This window comes from Protobothrops mucrosquamatus, unplaced genomic scaffold (assembly GCF_001527695.2).
Source record: "Protobothrops mucrosquamatus isolate PMUCROS unplaced genomic scaffold, P.Mucros_1.0 scaffold12, whole genome shotgun sequence".
In the NCBI taxonomy this organism is placed as follows: Eukaryota; Metazoa; Chordata; class Lepidosauria; order Squamata; family Viperidae; genus Protobothrops; species Protobothrops mucrosquamatus.
The window spans coordinates 3141431-3163420 of NW_015386399.1; the positions used below are offsets into that span (position 1 = coordinate 3141431).

Genomic DNA, 21990 nt, shown 5'->3' on the forward strand with positions numbered 1-21990 from the left:
GCCTTGCGCACAGTCACCCATGCTCTTGTCACCTCCCGCCTGGACTACTGCAATGCTCTCTACATGGGGCTCCCCTTGAGGAGCACTCGGAGGCTCCAGTTAGTCCAGAATGCAGCCGCGCGGGCGGTGTTGGGAGTGACTCGTCGCTCCCATGTAACGCCGCTGCTGCGCGAGCTGCACTGGCTGCCGGTAGCTTTCCAGGTGCGCTTCAAGGTGTTGATTATCATCTTCAAAGCGCTCCATGGCATCGGACCTGGTTATCTCCGAGACCGCCTGCTGCCTCAGATTACCTCCCACCGGCCGATACGCTCCCACAGAGAGGGTCTCCTCAGGGTGCCGTCAGCCAGACAGTGCCGGCTGGCGACCCCCAGGGGGAGGGCCTTCTCGGTTGGAGCTCCCACCCTATGGAACAAACTACCCCCAGAGATCCAGGTGATTCCGGATCTCCCCTCCTTCCGCCGCGCCCTCAAGACATGGCTATTTAAGCTGGCAGGACTGGCCTAAGGATTACTTTTTTAACTTGGTTTTATAATAATTTTTAAAAATAGGATAATAATGGCCTCATAATAATATTTTATTTTAATTAACATTTTAACTCTAGTATTTTTGTAGTTATGTACTTGTTTTTAAAAGGCTGTAAGCCGCCCTGAGTCCGCAGGGAGAAGGGCGGGGTAGAAATATAAATAATAAATAAATAAATAAATAAATGTCCAAAACAGAGCACTTGTAATGCATTCATCTATCCAGCCATCTATTCATTCATTCATTCATTCCATCATTCAATTTCTATAGCTGCCCATCTTAGTCAATGACTCCGGGTCGCTTCCAATTCAAAAAATATATTACAAAAAGCACAAAAATGCAAATGTAAAGATAAATTGTTAATATGTTAATAAAAAAGCCCTTTTTATTTCCTGTTCAATCCCAGCACAGAAACTGGAATTTATTAATTATATAGTTAATTATATAGGTAGATGAATACTCTCTTTTAGATAAATGTAGCTATATTGACTACTTATGCAGAGAAAACTGGCTCAGTAATTCTTTAGAGTTGGGCTTGTTATGTCACCTCTCAGATGTAATTTCTGCAACTGTTGCAACTGTTATTTTTTAGAACAGAAATTTACAGACAGCTTTGCCAATTAATCAATTATACTCCTTAATCTACTGAATACATATTCTCGTAATAATACCCTAACCCACCTATTACCAAATAATACTTCTTATTTTTTGTAATGCAATTAGTACACAAAAGATGCTTTTATTCTTCTGAAGAGGAATGTTTTACAGGTCATTCTAAAGACATCTTCAAGCTTTATATTTTGGATTTTGAACATCTTACTAATACACTTTTCATATTTTCCCATCATTAATACATTAAGCAATGTGGTGGGTGGATGCACAAAGATAATTATAGAGGAAGCAAAATTGCTTTATAGCTCTAAATTGATCTTCAGATACTGGCAGTGAGTAAAGATGACTCTACCATTGTCAGTTACAAAATCCTAAAATACTTTTTAGTATGACATACATTTATACTTCCAGTAAATATATGCACTTTTAAATTTATAGATTACATTTTAAAAGTGCAGGAAATGATTTTGGACTTTGATTTGCTTTGGGTTTTGCTTAATTTTGAGAAATATTTGGGAGATTAAAAGGTATATTTTATATATTTCCTATGATTTTTATTCTTTAACTGATCAGTAGAGGGAAAAAATGTCACACTACTTTTAGATTAAGTTTATTTTCTATATTGCGTCTCAATTTTTCATAGCAACATTTCCATTTTGAACTACTAAAACAAATTTTAAATCACATTTATACCTTGATCATTATTTTAGTTCTAGAAATTTGATGCTTGAATTTGGTGGTTTTAAGACAATAATCACTACCACCTCTTTGTATATCATCAAAATTCTTTTGATTTTGTCAACTAGATGTGAATATGGAAAGAGATTTCAAAGCATTACTTTCATAAATAGTTTTCCTCCATTTTTTAGTCTGAATTAGGATGCATACTATAATAGTACTTCAGAATGGATGTTGTTAAGCCATATACAGACTATCATTTATTTTTAGATCCTGAAAATCAACTAGCATTGAAGAGAAGTTTCGAATGTTTATACAAAAAGGATATTTGCAAAATGTTTATTAAAACTAACAGGCCTCTCAGTAGCAAAAGTCTTTTCATGCCTTTTCATCCTTAAGTTTTGAAACATATATTACATTATCTAACTGATCATATATTTTTAAGTTGTTTCATTTAATAATAGTTACACATTTTTACTTGGTTTTCTTACATTTTTGTTACACCATTTCCCTGCTTCTCAGAAATGTTCACATTGCAGCTGCTCTAAGGGCAGTAATTTGAAAAATGAAATACTACACCAAAGTAGTTCTTCAATGTAGTACTTGAGAAGTACTCTTTCAAGGACAGAAGCAACTTGAACTAGGAGACATTTCCTAACAGTGACAACAGTTAACCAGTGGAACCACTTGCCTTCAGAAGTTGTACATGCTTCATCACTGGAAGTTTTTAAGAAAAGACTTGACAGCTACTTCTCTGGAATGGTATAGGGTCTCCTGCTTGAGCAGGCACTTGGACTAGAAAACGTCCAAGATCCCTTCCAAGTCTTACTCTGTTAATACTGAGGAAATAAAAGACAAGTTGTATTGAATGGAGGCCTACAAAGTATACAATCTTTTCATGAAATTCATCATACAGTAGAAATCTGCAGAGAGAAATAAAACAGAGCCTTCACAGATAATAAAATACTTTGAAATGTGAATGCCTCCACATTTCCTAGAAGATGTTGCTGTTGTAAAGAGGTTTTCTCTTTCTCTTCAGAAAATAAAATATGGTAGAAAATTGTGTAAATCACATTTGGGACCAGTAATTTGATCATTAGGTGAAGTGGTTGCTAAGCAAAACTGGGGCTATGCTTATGATCTTATTTCAGCTTCCCTTTGTTTTATAAGCCTACAAAGGTGGTAAGGGAAAGACTTGATCAAAAACTACTTTTTCATTGCTGTGTACAGTCATTGTATGGGATAGGCACTAACGATCAAATCACAAAATGTGATATAGAGCTATTATTATAATACAAGCAAAATGCATGAAACTTTTATGTATAACATAAATGGGAAAAATATATTCCAAAACTCTAGGACAGTGGTTCTCAACCTGTGGGTCGGGACCCCATTTGGGGTCGATCGACCATTTCATGGGGGTCGCCAAGCAAGGCTGTCTGCCATTTTTTTTGTCCGCCATTTTTTTGTCCGCCATTTTTTCCCCTTTTCCAGCGGGTGCCTTACCTCCTTTGGGCTGGGCCAGCTGGTGGTCGGCCTGCTCCGTCTCTGCCACTTGCCAGCTACGCCTTGGCCGGCGCAGGGGGCGGAACCACGCATACGCGGCGCTCCCGGGCAGGGAAAGTCCTCGACTTACGACCGGTTTAGTCCTCGACTTACGACCAGTTGGGGTCGCGGCATTAAAAAGGTTGAGAACCACTGCTCTAGGAGGTTGCATTCTATATTTCAGCATTAGAGAATATGAGAAAAGAAAACATGATTTCAGCATGAGGACAGCTGTCCAAAGGAGGTGTATCTTCAGCTCATTTTCAAAAGAAATCTGACTTCATTATTGTGTGGACAGTCTGTTACTAAAAACATTCTCCATAACTTTGTTCCATGTCTTGATTTTACATTAGCGATATTTGTGGTTAGCCATAATAACTATTTCATAATAATGGGGGAAAAAACAAAAAATGAACAGTCTTATTGGAATGGAAATAAAGTATATATTAATTTTTTTTGTATTTAGTAAAGACTCTGAGAGCACTAGATAGCAGCTGCCAAAATAGACAGTACAAGAAAAATAAGAAGGGGGAAAGGGAAAGAGAGGGAAGATGGGAAGTTTCTTAGAATAGTATGATTACATTTCCCACCTTAGAAGTGTTGTTTGTACACTATCTTCAGATGCTCCAGCTGCCAATTACGGTAACTCAGTTTTTAACTTATTTCAGATAAACTTAAAAATATCTAAGTTATTATAAAAAATCTATTCATTTACAATAACAAAATAGGGGGGGGAAATACCCCACACAAACATGATTGATTAACCCAATTTTGCCCAATCTGCTACTATTCAGATATTTTTGACCAATCTCAACTCAAACCTGCTTAGCTGAAACCTGGATTTCTTGATAAAGTCATTCAACTGCTTGCCAAAGAAGAAATGGGCAATAAATGTATTTCTAAATGTGATTATTTCCCATTCCTATTTAGCCAGATGACATTGAGTGATGACAGGAATTGCTTACTTCAATACAGGACTGGATAAATTAGGGACACCTGTAAACATTACTTCTGTCAATATTAAAATAAACAGAAGCAAAATTAAGTACAAATTATATTCTGTAAGGATCTGCCCCCTACTGGACTAACATGTATTTGCTTACCAAGGATAATTACATTGCACTCACTGTGTGTGACAATTGTAAACTCACTGTGATATTTTACTATCTGAACATTATCTCCTGAAAGTGCATTTCCTAGAAAATTTTTAGGTAGCAACCAGAAGTACATTAAGATGGAAGTTATTTGCATTGCAATGAATTATTACAGTTACCCTTTTAAAAAGCTGATATAGAGACTTGTTCTTTTATATTTAGAATGATTATAGTTTTCCTTGGAGTATACATTTTAATTATTTCATTACAATGAAATGGAATTTCTTTATTTAAAGAAGATTGTGGAAGCCAAAGCTCATAATATAATGACATTTTGTAGTGCATCAAAAGACTTCATTAAGCAAAACCAGAGATGAATACATAAAAGGAAGTGTTTTAATACATTTCCAGAAATCCTATATTAGCAGTATTTCAGCTACAGTACAATTTCATTAGATTAACTGGAGAACTGATCTATCCATCCAACATTTAATTGATGAGTATAATTTAGTTTAACAAAAGAGGAAAAGTTTGCTACTGGTGTATCTATATACTTTTCTTTTCAACATAGTATGTAAAAAAACCCCTTAGGTTTACGGCTAATTTTTATTTGATTTTTTTTAGTATAATTAGTTCAAATCTAATAATTTTTTTAATTGATTTAGGTGGAGAACAGGCCAAAATACTATGGAAGAGAGTATGTATTAAAGTATTTGTTATTTCATATGGCATACATTAACTAATAATCAGCAAAATTTTGATTAATTTGTTTAAAAATGATGGCTTTTTTAACGCAGATACTTTTGAACAGGAGTGTGCAAAACATTTCAGATTCCAAAAGTTTTGAATCTGAGGAGACAGAAGGTGTGTTAAATATGTTTTGCTGCCTTCAGTTATTTGTAAAAATAATAAAAATGTGGGATATAAATTATCAAATAAATAAATAAACTTGAAGCATGCTGACCCAATGCCATTCCAATCTTATTGCAAGTGTTCACAGCTTGAAACACCATCATTTTGAGTCCAGTTTATTTGAGAGTTGGCTTTAAAGTTGAGGGCACTTACCTCAAAATCAGAATAGTGGTGGACTTTATTGTAAGATTGGTGCAGTCTGTTTCAAATTCAAAACACCTACTTTGAACTCAGATCAGAACATTTTAATGGAAACGTTTTGGATTGAGAATATTTTATATTGCCTTCCAAACAACTGACATTATCAAAAATATGGTAATTGCCACAATGCATTGGATGATTTATTTATTTTTTTGCTTTCTTTTACCATGCTCCAAATAGGACAAGAAAATCCTGCTGCTAAAGTTACCTAGTTTGGTAATGAAATGTTCAGGAATTATATTAATTATACTAAAACAAATCACAGCCAAAATGATCCAGGATACTGCAAAAGCAGCTATAAAATGCCCAAAATTCAATCATGTGATTGCAGGGGGATGCAGGAAACTGAACAAGATATAACACTAATTTTTTAAATGGCAAGGCAGTCCATCTTTTAAAAGTGGGAATCCAGTTTTAATGTCCTTCTATTTAAAAACTTCCAGCTTCACATATTAATAGTATTAGCCTTTGGGGGGCCTGTTAGAAACTTTTGTGCTTTATTCTTTTCTCCTCTCCCCCCAATATCAAATGCTTCTGATTTATTTATTCACCCATCCCCCTAAGAATTATAAACTGCCTTTGTTTTTCTAGATTTCACGGGATCATTTCTCGTGAGCAAGCTGATGAATTGCTTGGAGGAGTAGAGGGAGCATATATTCTTAGAGAAAGTCAGCGACAACCTGGGTGCTACACTCTGGCACTTAGGTAAATTCTGTCACATCCACCATAAATTTTAAGAAATGTTTGTTAATCTCAAAAATGTAAGGCATAATTCGTGAATGACATGTGAATAACTACATTCAAGGTAAAATATCTTAAAACATGATGTAATATATTAAGGATGCTTTAATCCAAATAAGAAAGAAACCAAAACATTTAGATGTGAATGATGGGTGTTGTAGTCCAAAACAACTAGAGAAGTTAAACTATTTCAGCCTTTGAAATTATTAGATATTGCAAACTTGTAGACTTTTAACAAGCTGTATTTTAACAAGCTGGTTTTTAAAGCATCTAAAATATCATTTCCAAAATGTGCAGTACTGTATAAATGTAGACATTGCAAACAGAAGAATCTGAGGAGTATGAAACTACCTTACCTTAATAAACATCAATGCAGAAGTAATACTGCAAATTTTAAAAATATAAACAATGATTATGTAACAAGCTCTTGTGATCTCTTACATTAACCTTTTTTTCTGAAAAGTAAATTTTCCCTCGCTGTTGAAAATGCAGATATGTTTCCACCATTTCCATTTTTAAAGTTGAAATTAGCTCCTATTTTTATTTAACAAGGAAATGCAATACAACCAATACTATAATACAATACTATTAATGCAATCAGTACTATAATGTAAATATTAACTGTGTTTAACTCTGTCAGGAGATGGATGAGAAAATATTTATTTTGAAAGAAAAGTAGAGACTGAATTATTCCAAACTTCAGTTCAATGATTAATTGCTGGTAAATAATTTGGAATATTTCCTCCGCACTGGCCCATCATTTTTTGTTAAATTTGCTCTAATTGTATATAATCTTTATTACGTAACTCTTTTCTCCACTATTTATATAATGGGTATTTAAAATGCATATAATTATTTTAAAAAATACAGTTATGATGCTCAAACACTAATTCAACATCTTTGTTTTGTTTTAATGCAGATTTGGGAGTCAGACCTTAAATTACCGTCTTTTCTATGATGGAAAACACTTCGTAGGGGAGAAGAGATTTGAATCAATCCATGATTTGGTAACAGATGGCTTAATAACATTGTATATAGAGACCAAGGCTTCTGAATATATTTCCAAAATGACGACAAATCCTATCTATGAGCACATTGGATATGCTACTTTGCTTAGAGAAAAAGTATCCCGTAGACTGAGTAAATCAAAAACTGCATCAAAAAAGGCTGGTGTAGCAACATGTGAAGAAAATGCACCAGTTGAAAAGGTAAGGTGGCCAATTTAAAGGAAATCAGCTCATACATGTGCCTATATTAAAATTTATCCATGTCTTTCAGGGATAGAAGTTGTTGAAAAGTATTCAGAGAGAAAGTCAAATACAACATATTTGAAATGTTTCTGGAAAGTTATGGAATTTGTCTTTCTGTTTACTAGAATTAAACTCCAGATTACTGAAATCCATGTCATATGCCTATGGGCATTTCTCATTGATTTCAGTGGAGGTTATTACAAGTCCAGATAGGACCAGAGGTGAAATAAATGGGATCATCTGTTTTTTTAAAACAGTGCTATTTAAGCACCAGAATACAAACAGAATGAAAATATAAAGAGCTGTTTGTCTAGTTCAATATTGCTTTACAAAAAACTGAAAACAACTCCAATTATTCAGATAGGGTTCCTACCTAGAGATAACAAATCTGAGATCTTCTACATTCAGTGCTACTACTCCACCATGGTTGCACCCAATATAAAATGCAATAAATAGTATTATAATTCCGTATTGTTAGAATATATTTTGAGTATATTATCACCAAATCTCAAGTTTGTGACTTTTTCTATAAAAATGAATGTTTCTTTTGCCTTTGGTGAATGGATCTTTGTCTGGGGCTTTGGTTTTTCTACTCTTTTTAGTTTTGCTTTTCACACTTAACAATTTTCTACAATAGTTATGTGTTCGGTAATGATAAAAAGTAATTTGTTTCGCTGTTTTAGAAGATTTTAGGTCTGTTTCTCTATGAGTTTCATAAGACAAATCGCACTATAAGTAAATGATAGATGAGTTTATAAAAGTTACTTGAAAATATTCTCTCTCCATAAATTGAAAAATATGTCAGATTCTGTTTCTAGTCTAAGCACTTTTGAAGGTGAAATACATTTGAATCATGAGATGATTTTGCTGATCTGCTTTTGAGATGCAATGTATAGTTGGTCAGAAGATTTATGATACTTTCTGTGCTATAAAGACATTTCTGAGATACTGCTCTGTTTTTAAGATGGTAGATCTCTTAAATTAACGATGTTGAGACTCTAGAAAGAGTACAGAGAAGAGCAACAAAGATGATTAGGGGACTGGAGGCTAAAGCATATAAGGAATGGCTGCTGGAATTGGGTATGTCTAGTTTAATGAAGAGAAGGACGAGGAGGGACATGATAGCAGTCTTCCAGTATCTCAGGGGCTTTCACAAAGAAGAGGGAGTCAAGCGCCTGAAGGCAGGATAAAAAGCAACGGGTGGAAACTAATCAAGGAGAGAAGCAACCTAGAACTAAGGAGAAATTTCCTGACAGTTAGAACAATTAACCAGTGGAACAACCTGCCTCCAGAAGTGGTGAATGCTCCAACACTGGAAGTTTTTAAGAAGAGACTGGACAGCCATTTGTCCGAAATGGTATAGGGTTTCCTGCCTGAGCAGGGGGTTGGACCAGATGACCTCCAAGGTCCCTTCCAATTTTACTATTATTATTAACTGTCTGATTTCAAACTGGCATAAATCAAATAAAATTCAAACCTTTTGGGGGGTTAATTTAGAGAATTTTGGGAGGGGGTTATTTAGGGGAATGGATATTAAGTCTATTGAAATAGTAATAAAATAAAACTAATTAAATACTATTGAAAATACACACATGGATCTCTGAAAGTCAAACAGCCAGTATGACATATATCACATTTATTTATTTATATTTTATATTTTTAATTGCCCATCGCCTTCAGATATGTCAATGTAATCCAAAATCCTATAGAACTATTTTAACATATCAATTTATTGTATGTTATTCTCTACTATTTATTGAAATTTCAAACTTTTTAAAGCTCTGCGTGCACACAATTAGACTGTGCTTTATTTGCTTCATACAAGAACTTTTGTGTGTACTGAAGAAATGTTCCCATTTATTTGTTCCTTGTGGGAAAGAAGAAAGAGGGGGTTGGTTTAGTCCATCAGCCACATTTCTCAAGAATCTACCAAAAAGAATATTCACTTCCTGAAAGATGATCATTGCAAGCATATGTATATACAGTAAAAACTCAGCTGGCAAAGATTAGCCTAAACATTGTCCTGGGAACTGGATATTGGTTGAGAAATTTACCATATTATTCTTTTTAAACATGTGGTATATATTCAAAGATACTTTAAAGATATGGATCCCAGCTCTTTATATAAAATACATGAAGGAATGGAAATATTAAATCGTAACGACTCTCTCAAGAAGAATACCAGTTAAAAACCACATGAAAAACAAGCTATGTGACTTAGGCCAGTCACTCTCTCAACTCACCTTACCGCGCAAGGTTGTTATTGTGGGAAAAAGTAACAGTATGAAGGGCTATTATGTATGTTTGCCACTTTGAGTTATTTATAAGGCAAAGGCAAAGGCAAAATTTAAAAATCTAAAAAAATAATCATGTTAGGTACAATAAATGGAACAAAAAGAATGGAATCTTACAAACATATTAAAATGATCTGGAATTATCCATACTAATATATTCATATTGAAGAACTACAACAGATAGTCATGTATGTATCCTCTGCATATCTCCTCCATTGCATTCAATGGCATTTATTTCATATTTGCATGCAGGATTGCATACTGTCTGATTATGCTTATCCCATGGATCTATGGGGAAAAGTTCATTTCCCAATTCTTTGTTCTTGATCTGTATTAGCCAACTAGATCTTTGACATGACTTTTTTCCGTAGCCAATAGAGAAGTCAGACTTCCGTAACATCTGACCTACATTTATATAAACTATACAATGCCAGTTCAATATCTTGACATTACATTTGAGTTACTGATTAGTGGAAGAGAGGTACGAATTTAAAAAGTTTGGGGAAATCAATTTTAACTGGAATAAACATTTATTTCAATCTGACATTATATAGTTTCTCTGTTACTAGTTTTCCTACAGATTTTGATTTAGAACATAAAAGCTGTTCTAGTGTTCTATTTAATTTTATTCAACAAGTAAAACATTCTTACTTCTTATTCAACAAGTAAAACATTTATATTCATAAATTAATGAACTGAACTCAAGAAGTAAGGCTTGATAATGATTCCAAGGTACTATAGTTTGATAAATAAAATTTGTTTAACATAATATTTGCAAGATTTTTGATATAAAATGAACTATCTAGTTTGTCTAGATAAATGAAATATATTTTATAATGCAATTAAGATATTGCTTCAGTTAGAAAATATTTCTGTTCTCATTTTAATAGGTTGTATTAATATTCAAATTATGTTTGCATTTTAAAATTTGGGTTAGGACAAAACTAAGTTAGTTTATTTTGTTGTCTTTTCTCATCCCTTGCTTAGGATAACATCATATGAAGTATTATATTTGCAGATTTTTATTTCTTCTGAATTGCCAAAATTAAGATTTTGCCCACATACTAAATTTTAGAATTTTTAAAATAGGAAGACCATTCAATGAAGAGGAAACAGCACTTTGCTCTTGTACAGTTTTCATTTCAATTATATACTGAGGCTTACTGTTCAGATAAATATCTTCCACTGTTTTATGTTTGCTTCACCCAGAGCTGTTTTAATTTCCCACGGTTTAAAACAGGTTTTTAAAAAAACTAAATTCAGGTGTCATAAATTACTCTGGAGTTCCAAGAAAGCGATATTTTACTGTTGCAAGAACTAAAGCAGTGTAATGGTGTGACATCTTTGATGAATTAGGGAAACCTGTATTAAACTTCAGTGATGTGTCCATGCGAGATGTTAAATCTTTTTCTCCTGCAGGGCTTTACTGTTATAATTTTTCAATATAAAATCTATGGACCGTATTAAAAAGTCAGAATCTAAAGTCTTAAGACATGAATAGTTTTCATAGTATAATAGCATATAGGAGAACATCAAATTTATTATTTTGTCAACTTCAAATTATTAAAAAGAATTATGTCAGCTTTGAATGTGACATGGTTAAATTTTACTAATGATACTTGTATCAAAATTATAATGTTTCTGTATGAGTAGCTTCAAGCACTTGTGAACAGCCACTGAACATTTCTAGTTACTATATGCTGAAGATGTTACGGTGACTTGTCCATTTGCAGATCAGATTTCTTTGTGCAGTAGCTTGAAACAAATGGCTGCTCTTCAGAGACAAATCGACTATTGATTATTTCTCATTCTGAATGGCTGTCTTTCTTAACGCTAAACAAACAACAAGCCATGATAATGCTCTTATCACAGTTCGTCCTGTAAAATCCAGTTGAGGAAATTTTCATTTGCATATTTTATGGCAACACCAATATTTAAAAACATCCTAACAAAGTAACCCAATGTATATTTATTCGGTTCGGTTAAGTACAGCGAGACTACCCTTAAGTAGGTGAGTGTTAAATAGTACTGTTGCTGCATTTTGAAATATAATTTGAATCAGATTTCATGGTTCAGAAAACAAATGCCCCAGATTTACAACAAAACTGACAGAATTTCTAAATTATATATATTGCAAGAAAATGGGCAGAATTTTCTAGCACCTTAAAAATGAACGACTTTATTATAGCAGAAACTTTTGTGAATCTAACATGGAATATAACTCATCCTAAATAACTCATATTTATTTTTCATTATAGTAGATCTAATTCTATAGTAATTTGGTTGTATAGTTTAATAGCTGTGACACAAAATTTAGCTATTTAGCTATATAGCAAAGCAAGATAAAACTTATTTGATCATTTTGGTATATGTTATAATAAAGATGGCTTATTAGAGAAAAATAAATTGATGGCAACCTTGATATGCTGGATGTTTTTTTAATCAAATTTGAATTGCAAGGAAAAGTTATTTTAGGAAAAGGAATTTTAGCTAATAGTATTGAGAACTGCTGTAGTTAAACATTATGTGTGGCGCTAGAAAGGGCTTGTGTTGAGCTGAGTGTATAAGAACGGTTAAATAACTGCTTGGTTCCAATATAGGAATTTTTAAATACTCCTTAATATGATTAAACTAAGTTCATTCTGTTCTTCGTGTCAGGTAATTTTTTTTAATAATTTGAAATATGTGTTTACATTCTAAGGACAATAGTTGGTCAAGAGAGTCATTTCCTTTTATAATGCTAGTTGATACCAGCACTAAAACCTGAAATTGATCTCTCAAAACTAAAGGATCGATTCTGCTGAGAGAGAAAAAAGGGCACCTGAGCCTATAATTAAATATTATGCCATGCTTTTGCCTCTATTTCAATTATCCTGTCTCTAGCCTTAGTGATAATTTTTGCACACATTTAGGAACATGGAAAATTAATCATAAGAACCTGTTTGGAACTGTTTCTAGTAGTTTGTAATTAGGGAATTGGCCCAACTGTGCATCATAAAGCTCACGGGTCGTAACCTTTGCCTCAAATGACTTTGATGTTGCTGTAGTACATTCCTTGCCTTTGGCATAAAGAAACTTAATAGTCTGGCTGAGCTCCTCAGTGTTAATTGTTTCATGTAATCTATATGGGTTTTCCAAGAGCAGCATCATGTGGGACAATTCCTGGATATTTGAAACGCTTAACTTGTTCAATTTTCATAGCCAAGGCTATGTAACCAAGGTAGCAGGCCATATCAGAATATGTTATCTTGAAATTGTCATCTTCATTCGGCTTTCCCCAGGTTTTAAATATTAATATTTAAAGTTTTTCATACTTAAGTTGCTCAAGTTGCTTTGTTCAGTTTCTATGGCAACTCACCTCATGACTCTGGATGGCTTAATTTTTATTTATTTCTTTAAAAAAATTAATTTAAGTATTATGTATATTTTCAATAATCACATTGTTATAATATTTGTATTTATTAACATTTTTTAAATTGCCCCAGGAATCCTGATTGGCATTGAATATCAGCATCAGTATTATTACTTATGCATTGTTCAAACTTAACTTGTATTTCTTTATTAATTCAGATAGTTAATATCCAAACGTTCAAAATTAATATGCTTTATTCTTTATAGGACTGGTCATTAACTGAACATTTCACATTTCAGTCACTAGGTGGCAGTTTTATTTAGGATTTTTCATGCATTTTGCTTTTTCTCTGGCTTTAAAAAGGTAGAACATATTGTGTACTTTTACACTGGGGAATCGTCAGATATAAAACACTATTTTGCAAGATCACATCATTCAGCATCAATTGCTTCATGAGCTAACATATGCACACGTTGCATTCTTGCGCTATTTAATAGGATTACAAATGTATTTTGCATGTCTATTTGTTTGTTATTTGTGTAATGAAAGACAGGGAAAACAACTCCCAATATATTCATCAGGTTTTAACTGACATATGTATGCAAAGTGAGCTAAGAAACATTATGTTAAATGTTTTCCAAACAAAAGCCACTATTAATGTTGACCTGTTAAGTTCTGCCAATAAGCATGAATAGGGAAAAAATAAACACAGCCTAATCTAATGCTTCTTCTCTATAGCTTTATGGTTCTAAGGTTAATGTGCTTACCCTCTGGCAAGCAAGTATGCAATGCCATCTCATTCAGGGTATGCATATTCTGAGCAGAGTAAGCCAGTATAGGGGGTACCTTGCTCAATAGTAGTAACTGTGAGAGGGATCTCGGAGTCCTAGTGGACAATCACTTAGATATGAGCCAGCAGTGTGCTGCAGCTGCCAAAAAAGCCAACACAGTGCTGGGCTGTATTAACAGAGGGATAGAATCAAGATCACGTGAAGTATTAATACCACTTTACAATGCCTTAGTAAGGCCACACTTGGAATACTGCATCCAGTTTTGGTCACCACGATGTAAAAAAGATGCTGAGACTCTAGAAAGAGTACAGAGAAGAGCAACAAAGATGATTAGGGGACTGGAGGCTAAAACATATAAGCAACGGTTGCTGGAATTGGATATGTCTAGTTTAACGAACAGAAGAATGAGGGGGGACATGATAGCAGTGTTCCAATATCTCAGGGGCTGCCACAAAGAAGAGGGAGTCAAGCTATTCTCCAAGGCGCCTGAAGGCAGGACGAGAAGCAACGGGTGGAAACTGATCAAGGAGAGAAGCAACTTAGAACTAAGGAGAAACTTCCTGACAGTTAGAACAATTAACCAGTGGAACAACCTGCCTCCAGAAGTGGTGAATGCTCCAACACTGGAAGTTTTTAAGAAGAGACTGGACAGCCGTTTGCCTGAAATGGTGTAGGGTTCCTGCCTGGGCAGGGGGTTGGACTCGATGACCTCCAAGGTCCCTTCCAACTTTATTATTATTATTAAGAATTTTTAGAAGCGTTCATCAGATTGTACATTCTCACCACAACATTGAGCAACTTTATGTATTGGTGATTTGGCTTCTATTAGCTGGATTTGAATTTTGAGAGGACCTTTGTTAACAGGATGAATTCCTGATTCAATTCAGTAAAATATTTTAAAAATAAATAGCAAAACTCTTACTTTTTTTGGTAGGTAATATCATATAAGAACCAAGTCCTTGCAAGATGGTTGCTAAAGTAACTACTACTTAAATTACTTTAAAGTAATTAAATATAAAAGCTGGATTAGTTATGCTAGCAACTTCCTATTATTTTACCCATCTTATATCTTGTGTTTGCTATCATTTCCTCTCTTTCACCAAAATATGTGGCTCTAATAATAGTTGTTAGTGTTATAATCCCATCTGCCCAACTTTTTTATGCCAAGTTGTATCTCAAGTGCCAGCTTTAACAATGCAGTATGCTTTTTTGTTGTTATACTTTAAGCCATAGCTTTTGGTTCTTTCTGGCTTCACGATGCAATTCCTGCCAAGTAGAAGGCAATTATGGAACCCTTTGTTTTTCAAACTGGATCTGAATTATCCATCTCTAGTTCTGATAGGACTGGATAGCACACATTAGAATAACAGGCATTTTATGAGTAGCATCTATTTGAATATCACAGTGCTTTTTACGTCCCATGTTTTTTCATTGCCTTGCAGCAGGCATGTCCAGTTTGTGGATACATTATATTCCTTTAAATTTAATTAAAGATGTGTTTCTGTATTAAAGGTGTATTAATAAGTGTTCATTATGTGATTGCATAGCCTGTGATAATAGCCTGTGATAATATTCCTCTAATGTTAATGGAGATATTCTTAAGATTCACCCAAATCTTTGAAATAGAAATGTGGGCACTCTGTATCCTCTAAAATAATGCCTGGATTTACTCATTTTACTAAGCCATAATATGAATCTAACGATCATACTTTATAAATGATATAGCCACTTCAACAAATGTGGCTTGGCACAATATATCAGTGCAGTTAATGAAAACCTGATTCTGCCAACAGACCTGGAAAAAACAAAATCGGATGGAGCCCATCAAGAGGCTTGTTTGATCACTTGTTATCGGCAGGGAGGCTGGGGGTTATTGTTTTTATTGTTTTTATTTTGATTTTTTTTATTGTTTGTAAGTCGTCCAGAGTCACTGAAAATGAATGGGCATCTTACAAGTGTGTGTGTGTGTGTAGTAGTCATAGTAATAGTAGTAGATCATTGTTAAATAGTCATTAGGCCATATCAAAATACAGAACATAAAACACAGAATATTGATAAAACCATATATAAAAATAGAACAAAAGAAACAAATTAAATAGAAAAAAGAATAAGAATAAAAATGCCAATTATAATTCATACAATTTACCACAATGAGACATATATGGAGCTCAGGTGGTCTGTTTTGTTCAAATAAAGGACCGTATTATATATAATTTTTGAATTCTGACTATCTATGAAGTGATCCCAGTAGGGCGTTCATCTGATGTGTGATCCAAATACTGATCTCTTTCTTTCTTATACAATTGACATGCAAATAATATATGTTATGTCTTCTATTTTTGGAATCCTGAAAATACAAATATGCTCATTATAGAGTAATTGGTCAGCTCTTCCATATTTAACCATTGTCCATTTGTTAAAATCTTGCTGGAGAAAATATTGATTTAGATATTTTGATATTTCTTTGTACACTTGGCAATTTGGAAGGTATGTTTTTAGTAATTCATCATTTCAATGTGACAGTCTTACTGAGATGGCTATATTTTTCTGTGTTTCTATATCAAACATTCTTTTGTGTAGCAATCTTTTTAATTGTTCTCCAATTATATAAGAGACAGGCAGACCACAGCTCTTAATAACTATGGTGATTAATAACTCCTAATAACTAAGATGATTAAGAGCCTATATAAAAATATATACAGAACTGTTGCAAGAATTGGGTATGGCCAGTCTAGAGAAAAGAAGGACTAGGGATGACACGATAGCAGTATTCCAGTATTTGAGGGCTGCCACAGAGAAGAGGTTGTTAACTTATTTTCCAAAGCACCAGAAGACAAGACAAGAAAGAATAGATGGAAACTAATCAAGGAGAGAGCAACTGGGATTAAGGAGAAATGTACTAACAGTGAGGACAATTAACCAGTGGAACAGTTTGCCTTCAGAAGTTGTAGGTACTTCATCACTGGAGGTTTTTAAGAAAAGACTGGACAGCCATCTATCTGAAATGGTATCAGGTCTCCTGCTTGAGCAGGGAGTTGGACTAGAAGACCTCCAAGGTCCCTTCCAATCTATTCTTATTGATTGATTAATATAATTGGTCATTTGTACCATCCAAGAGTCTTTACTTGAAATTTTGTCTAACAGACATAATTTTGGGAGCCTGACAGTTTCCATAGCATTAATTTTATTTATTTATTTATTTATTTATTTATTCAATTTTTATCCCGCCCTTCTCCTTACCGGACTCAGGGCGGCTGACAGCCTTATAAAACAGATACTACAATAAATACCTAATTTAAAACCAAATTAAAAAGAAATATTTACTATTTTGCACCAATAATTAAATAACCTCTTCTTTTAAGTTTTTTATCCTATTCTGCGAGTGGGTAGGAATTCAGAAACGAATTGGTTGTAAGAGACAGTTTAAACCTCTAAGCTCAGAAATCCAGTTGGTGCAATAAAATACCATAATGTCCTTCTGAAGACACTCTAATTATGTATTGTCCATTAGTTACCAACTTGTATTGGCTGGGGGGAGTGTTTGGAAGAAGATAGGTGTAAGAAAATAATGGAGGTTGTTTGATGAAAGTTTGAGTGAATAAAATGTGGCCTGTGTGCAAAAGAGAAGGTGGATTGGATGAGCAATTGAAAAGGGAAAAATGGAGAAGGAGCTAGCTGCAAAAAGAATAGAGGATCAATTTTGTTCAGTTTTGGCTTTGACCCTATTTGTCAGGCTTTGTGCCATGCATTGCAGTATATCTCAATTAGTAGTATTTTTTGGGTAGAAATCTCACAAACTCTACATGGCTAGATTAGTTTCTTGACTGCAGAGAAAAATGAAGCCACATACACAAATCTTCCTCTACTGCTTATCTGAAGCATAATAAATTTTTCTTCACTGTCACCTAATATATAATTGAAATCTCAGTCCTGACAGGAAAAAAAAGACAATAAAGATCAGATATTTCTTTGACAGAAAACAGAGAGAAACTCTGACTATACAGATAGTTTTCAACTTATGACTATTCATTTAATGATCATTCAAAGTTATTATGGCAGTGAAAAACTGGCTTATAACCAGCTCTCATATAACTGTTGCAGCTTCCCCATGGTCACCTGATCAAAATTCAGGCACAATTGGCAATTGGCATGTCTTTAGGATGGTTGCAGAGTCCCAGGCTTGTGATTTTCTCAGGGGCTTCTGACAAGCAAAGTCAGTGGGCAGGCTAGATTTGCTTAATGACCTCATGATTTGCTTAATGACTATGGCAAAAAAAAAAGATTGTAAAATTGGGCATGACTCATTTAACAACTGCATTGCTTAGTTATGGAAGTTCTGGGCCCAATTGTAGGCATAAGTTGAGGACTACCTGCAGTGCTTTTTTTGTAAAAAAAAAAAAAAAAAAAAAGTGCCGGAACTCACACGTCATACAACCCGCCTTGCCTACCCTACAAGTTTTACCTTTGTAGCTGAAAAAAAAACCCTTCAATTTTTAGTGTATCTAAAAGACTAGGATTTTGTTCAAGGTAAGTTAATACTATTAATGTTACCATGCACTGCGTGGCTTTAAATTACAAGAAGGCATTTTATTAATCTTTTGGGACATTTACCACTGGCATACCCATTTAGTTTAATTAGTGGAAATGTCAGCTTTCTATGTGGAATGAAATTGGCCCAATAAAACAAAATTTGGTTGCTTGTAAAAGATTGAATTATTTTTAAGAAGTTGGCAAACAAGGTAGAAAAATTTACATTTGGAGTTTAATATGGATATTGACTTAAAACAAATTAAAGTTGAAACTTTGTTAGTGAACAGATTACTTTTAATTTACTTTTAAGTTAAACCCAATTTAATAAATAGATCTGATTAAACTTCATATTGTAAGTCTACCTTTACATCTGACCAATACATAATTAATATATATTATTATTATTAATAATAATATCCCCAAATCACAAGACATTGGCTTTATTCTTATTCGTCCCTTCTGCAGTTTGAATATAAAGTATAAGAGACTAAAAAGACATTTTCGTAGACATCCCAGCCTTTGAACTATCCAAGGAACTGAAACAGCAAAGTTTTGCTGTCAGTCAAGCTTCCACGCCAGCTGCCTTTCTCTCCTCTCCTCTCCTCTCTCCTCGCCTCTTTTTAACCTCACACCCCACCTTCTGTAAGAGAAGGCAAAAACCTCACTCCCCTCTTGTGAAAGATGGCCTCCGTGTTTATGTGTCTCCCACTGCCACCATCGGCTTCCACACCACATAGTCTGACCCAGCCAATCAAGCCAAGCTCTGGCTGTGGTGCTCCGGTGCCTCATGGCTCCTCCTAGAGGAGGCAGACAGCGCCGGAGGGGACCCCGCTCGCACTGTACCACCAGCGGGGCATTTTCAAAAGCACACGAGGATAGGAAGAGCAACAATAGAAAAAAAACCGCAACTCTGGAAAATCCATCGAAAAAAGGTGCCAGAATTCCATTCCGGTGCGTTCTATGACAAAAAAAGCCCTGACTACCTGTATCTATAACAGCTGTTTGACTATTGTTCCAAATGATACTAAATAAAAAAAAAACAGACTAAAAACCAACACAAATATTGAATGATTTTTTATAAAATACCATATTTTAAAAACCATGGAATATTTTGGATTATGCATACTAAGTGATTTAAATTTTTAAATGTATTAAATTTGATTTTTCACTCAATTTGCTAAAAATAGATGAGGTTTCTTTTAACTCAATTTGTACTGACAAGTGAGACTAAATCCATCCAAACGGCTGGCTTATCTTTAAGTTCTAGTATATAAAACATGATAGAGCAAAAGTGAACATATTTTAACAGGTATTATATTCCACATGATGTTGCAAATAAACATATACATTCAGTAATAACAGTTTAAATTATTTATTTTCATTCTGATTATTATTGTCATGCAATGCAGAAAAACCTGCAAGTGAACAGGATCCTAATCTTTGGTGTGTGTGTTTTAAATTTTCTGTTGATTGTTGCTCTACAAAATATTGGTATGTCACACTAATTTACTCTCTCGGTTGTTCTTACTCATTTCATTTAGTATTAGACTCTTAATAGAGTAGGTAAAATAAAACAACACATAAAGTCAACTAACTTTTATTTCTTGGGCTTTGTGTCAACTTCTCTATGAATGATACATGATTTGAAAACATTTGTTTTATGCACTACTTAAGGGTCAAATATACATTGGTATATCCTTTGACATAGTAATTACAATTCTAATGCAAAGAGGTTGAAGATTTTAGAAGTGTCCTTTCGGTTAATATAGTATGCAGAATAGGAGGATAAGGAAAATGAGTAATTGGTTTGCCTTAGGATAATATGCAAATTAACACAGTTCAAAGAAGCTAAAAATGATCTGAGAAGAAAGGAGCTAATTCAAAGTGACAGCAGTGTCTGTAGAAAATATCCCAGTCACTCAAGCTAATATCTTAAGGCTTTATAATATTTAGCCAAGTGACCCTAATAGTTTACATTCCATTAATGACTAGTAAAATGTTATTAATATGCATGAATAATTAAGCACAAGTCAATGTGTTAATTTTCATTATGAATTCTATATATAAAAATTGCAAGTACTTGTCCTTAACATTTTCTCTCTACTACCAAAATGTTTCTCTCCTTTGTTGCTTACAAAGATGAGCTGAATCTAGTCATAAATAATTTACAATTTTCTTCTTTATTTTCTGTTGTTAGATTTGGAAAGTTTTTATTTATTTTATAAATAGATTTCATAAAGCAACTGTTGGTATATATTCTGGAGATGGTGTTTCTATCTTTCTATGGCATGCTATCCTTCTCAACAATGCATATTTGGCTATTTCTTTCCAGTTTCTCTTTACATTTATATTCCTTTTTTTTAATACGCTGCCAAGCTTGAGAGATACTGGTGACATGCTGATAGTGGTTTGACAGAAAGGATCCTTCAAGTACTATAAAATGTAGCAGAAAAATAGTTTAGATTCATCTATATGAAAAATGAAAAATTCAAAGGCCAAAATAATGTAGAGAGTAAGATGCTGGGCTAGTATTGAACAACCTTTTAAATCTCCCTTTGACCACACACTTCATTGGATGACTTTAGGACAGTTTCTTGCCTCAACTTATCCCTCAAGTCTCTTTCTCTTCTATGGGTAGAGAAACATTTCCCAAGGGTTTGTGAAAAGTAAACATAGGACGTAAAGAATTTATGTTGACATTGGATAGCAAGAGTCAACCTTGTTATTATTCATATAGAATGATCAACTAATGTGTATTTTTTTTGCAAAAATGAATTGCCTCCAAATTCTGTAGCTAAAGAGCTTTGGCTATGACTTGTGTGAGCCATTTTGTTCTTTTCAGACTGAATAGAACTTGTATGTTTATTCACATTTTTAAGAAAGAGCATGCAAGATCAGCCTATCAGTTGACAACAACAGCTTCCAGATACTTTTAAAGAAGTTACAAATAGAAATTGTAACAATTATAATCTCATATGTTCCATTTAAAATAATCATGTTTTTGGAGTAAACCCACATTTGAAGAAAAATCAGATGAGTAAGCAATTCCTAAAGGAATGCTCCATTTTGGATTTCTACTCAGCTCATAATGGCTCCTCTATCAAGATGGCATAAATGGCTGAAGCGGGACATTGTATGCTCCTTCCCCATTTTCCTTTTTAAATTGTCACTGGCACTTAGGAATGCTAAACAGACAGGGAACCTTTCTTCTTTTGAGGAGCATTGTCCAGATTTTGAAAACATTGAACAATATACTTTATTTATTTATTTTTATTTATTTATTTGATTTGTATCCCGCCCTTCTCCTCACCGGACTCAGGGCGGCTGACAGCCTTATAAAACAACATTACAACAAATATCAATATTAAAACCAGATTAAAAGAAAATATTTGTAAAGGCCTAGTCGTTAAAATTACCCTTAAAAACCCCACTAAAATTCCCTAGGCCAATCCCGCTTGTTGGAAAAGC

The 21990-nt window shown here is 33.9% G+C and overlaps 1 protein-coding gene across 1 annotated transcript in view; it reads left to right on the plus strand.

Annotated features, from left to right (window-relative positions):
• Positions 1-21990, plus strand: part of CHN2 (chimerin 2) — a 96154-nt gene that overhangs the window by 5634 nt on the left and 68530 nt on the right. Inside the window, exons 2-4 of the mRNA XM_015810601.1 lie at positions 5117-5148; positions 6156-6269; positions 7225-7513. Of these exons, the coding sequence (XP_015666087.1) occupies positions 5117-5148; positions 6156-6269; positions 7225-7513 (435 nt within the window). The remainder of the gene's footprint in view (positions 1-5116; positions 5149-6155; positions 6270-7224; positions 7514-21990) is intronic.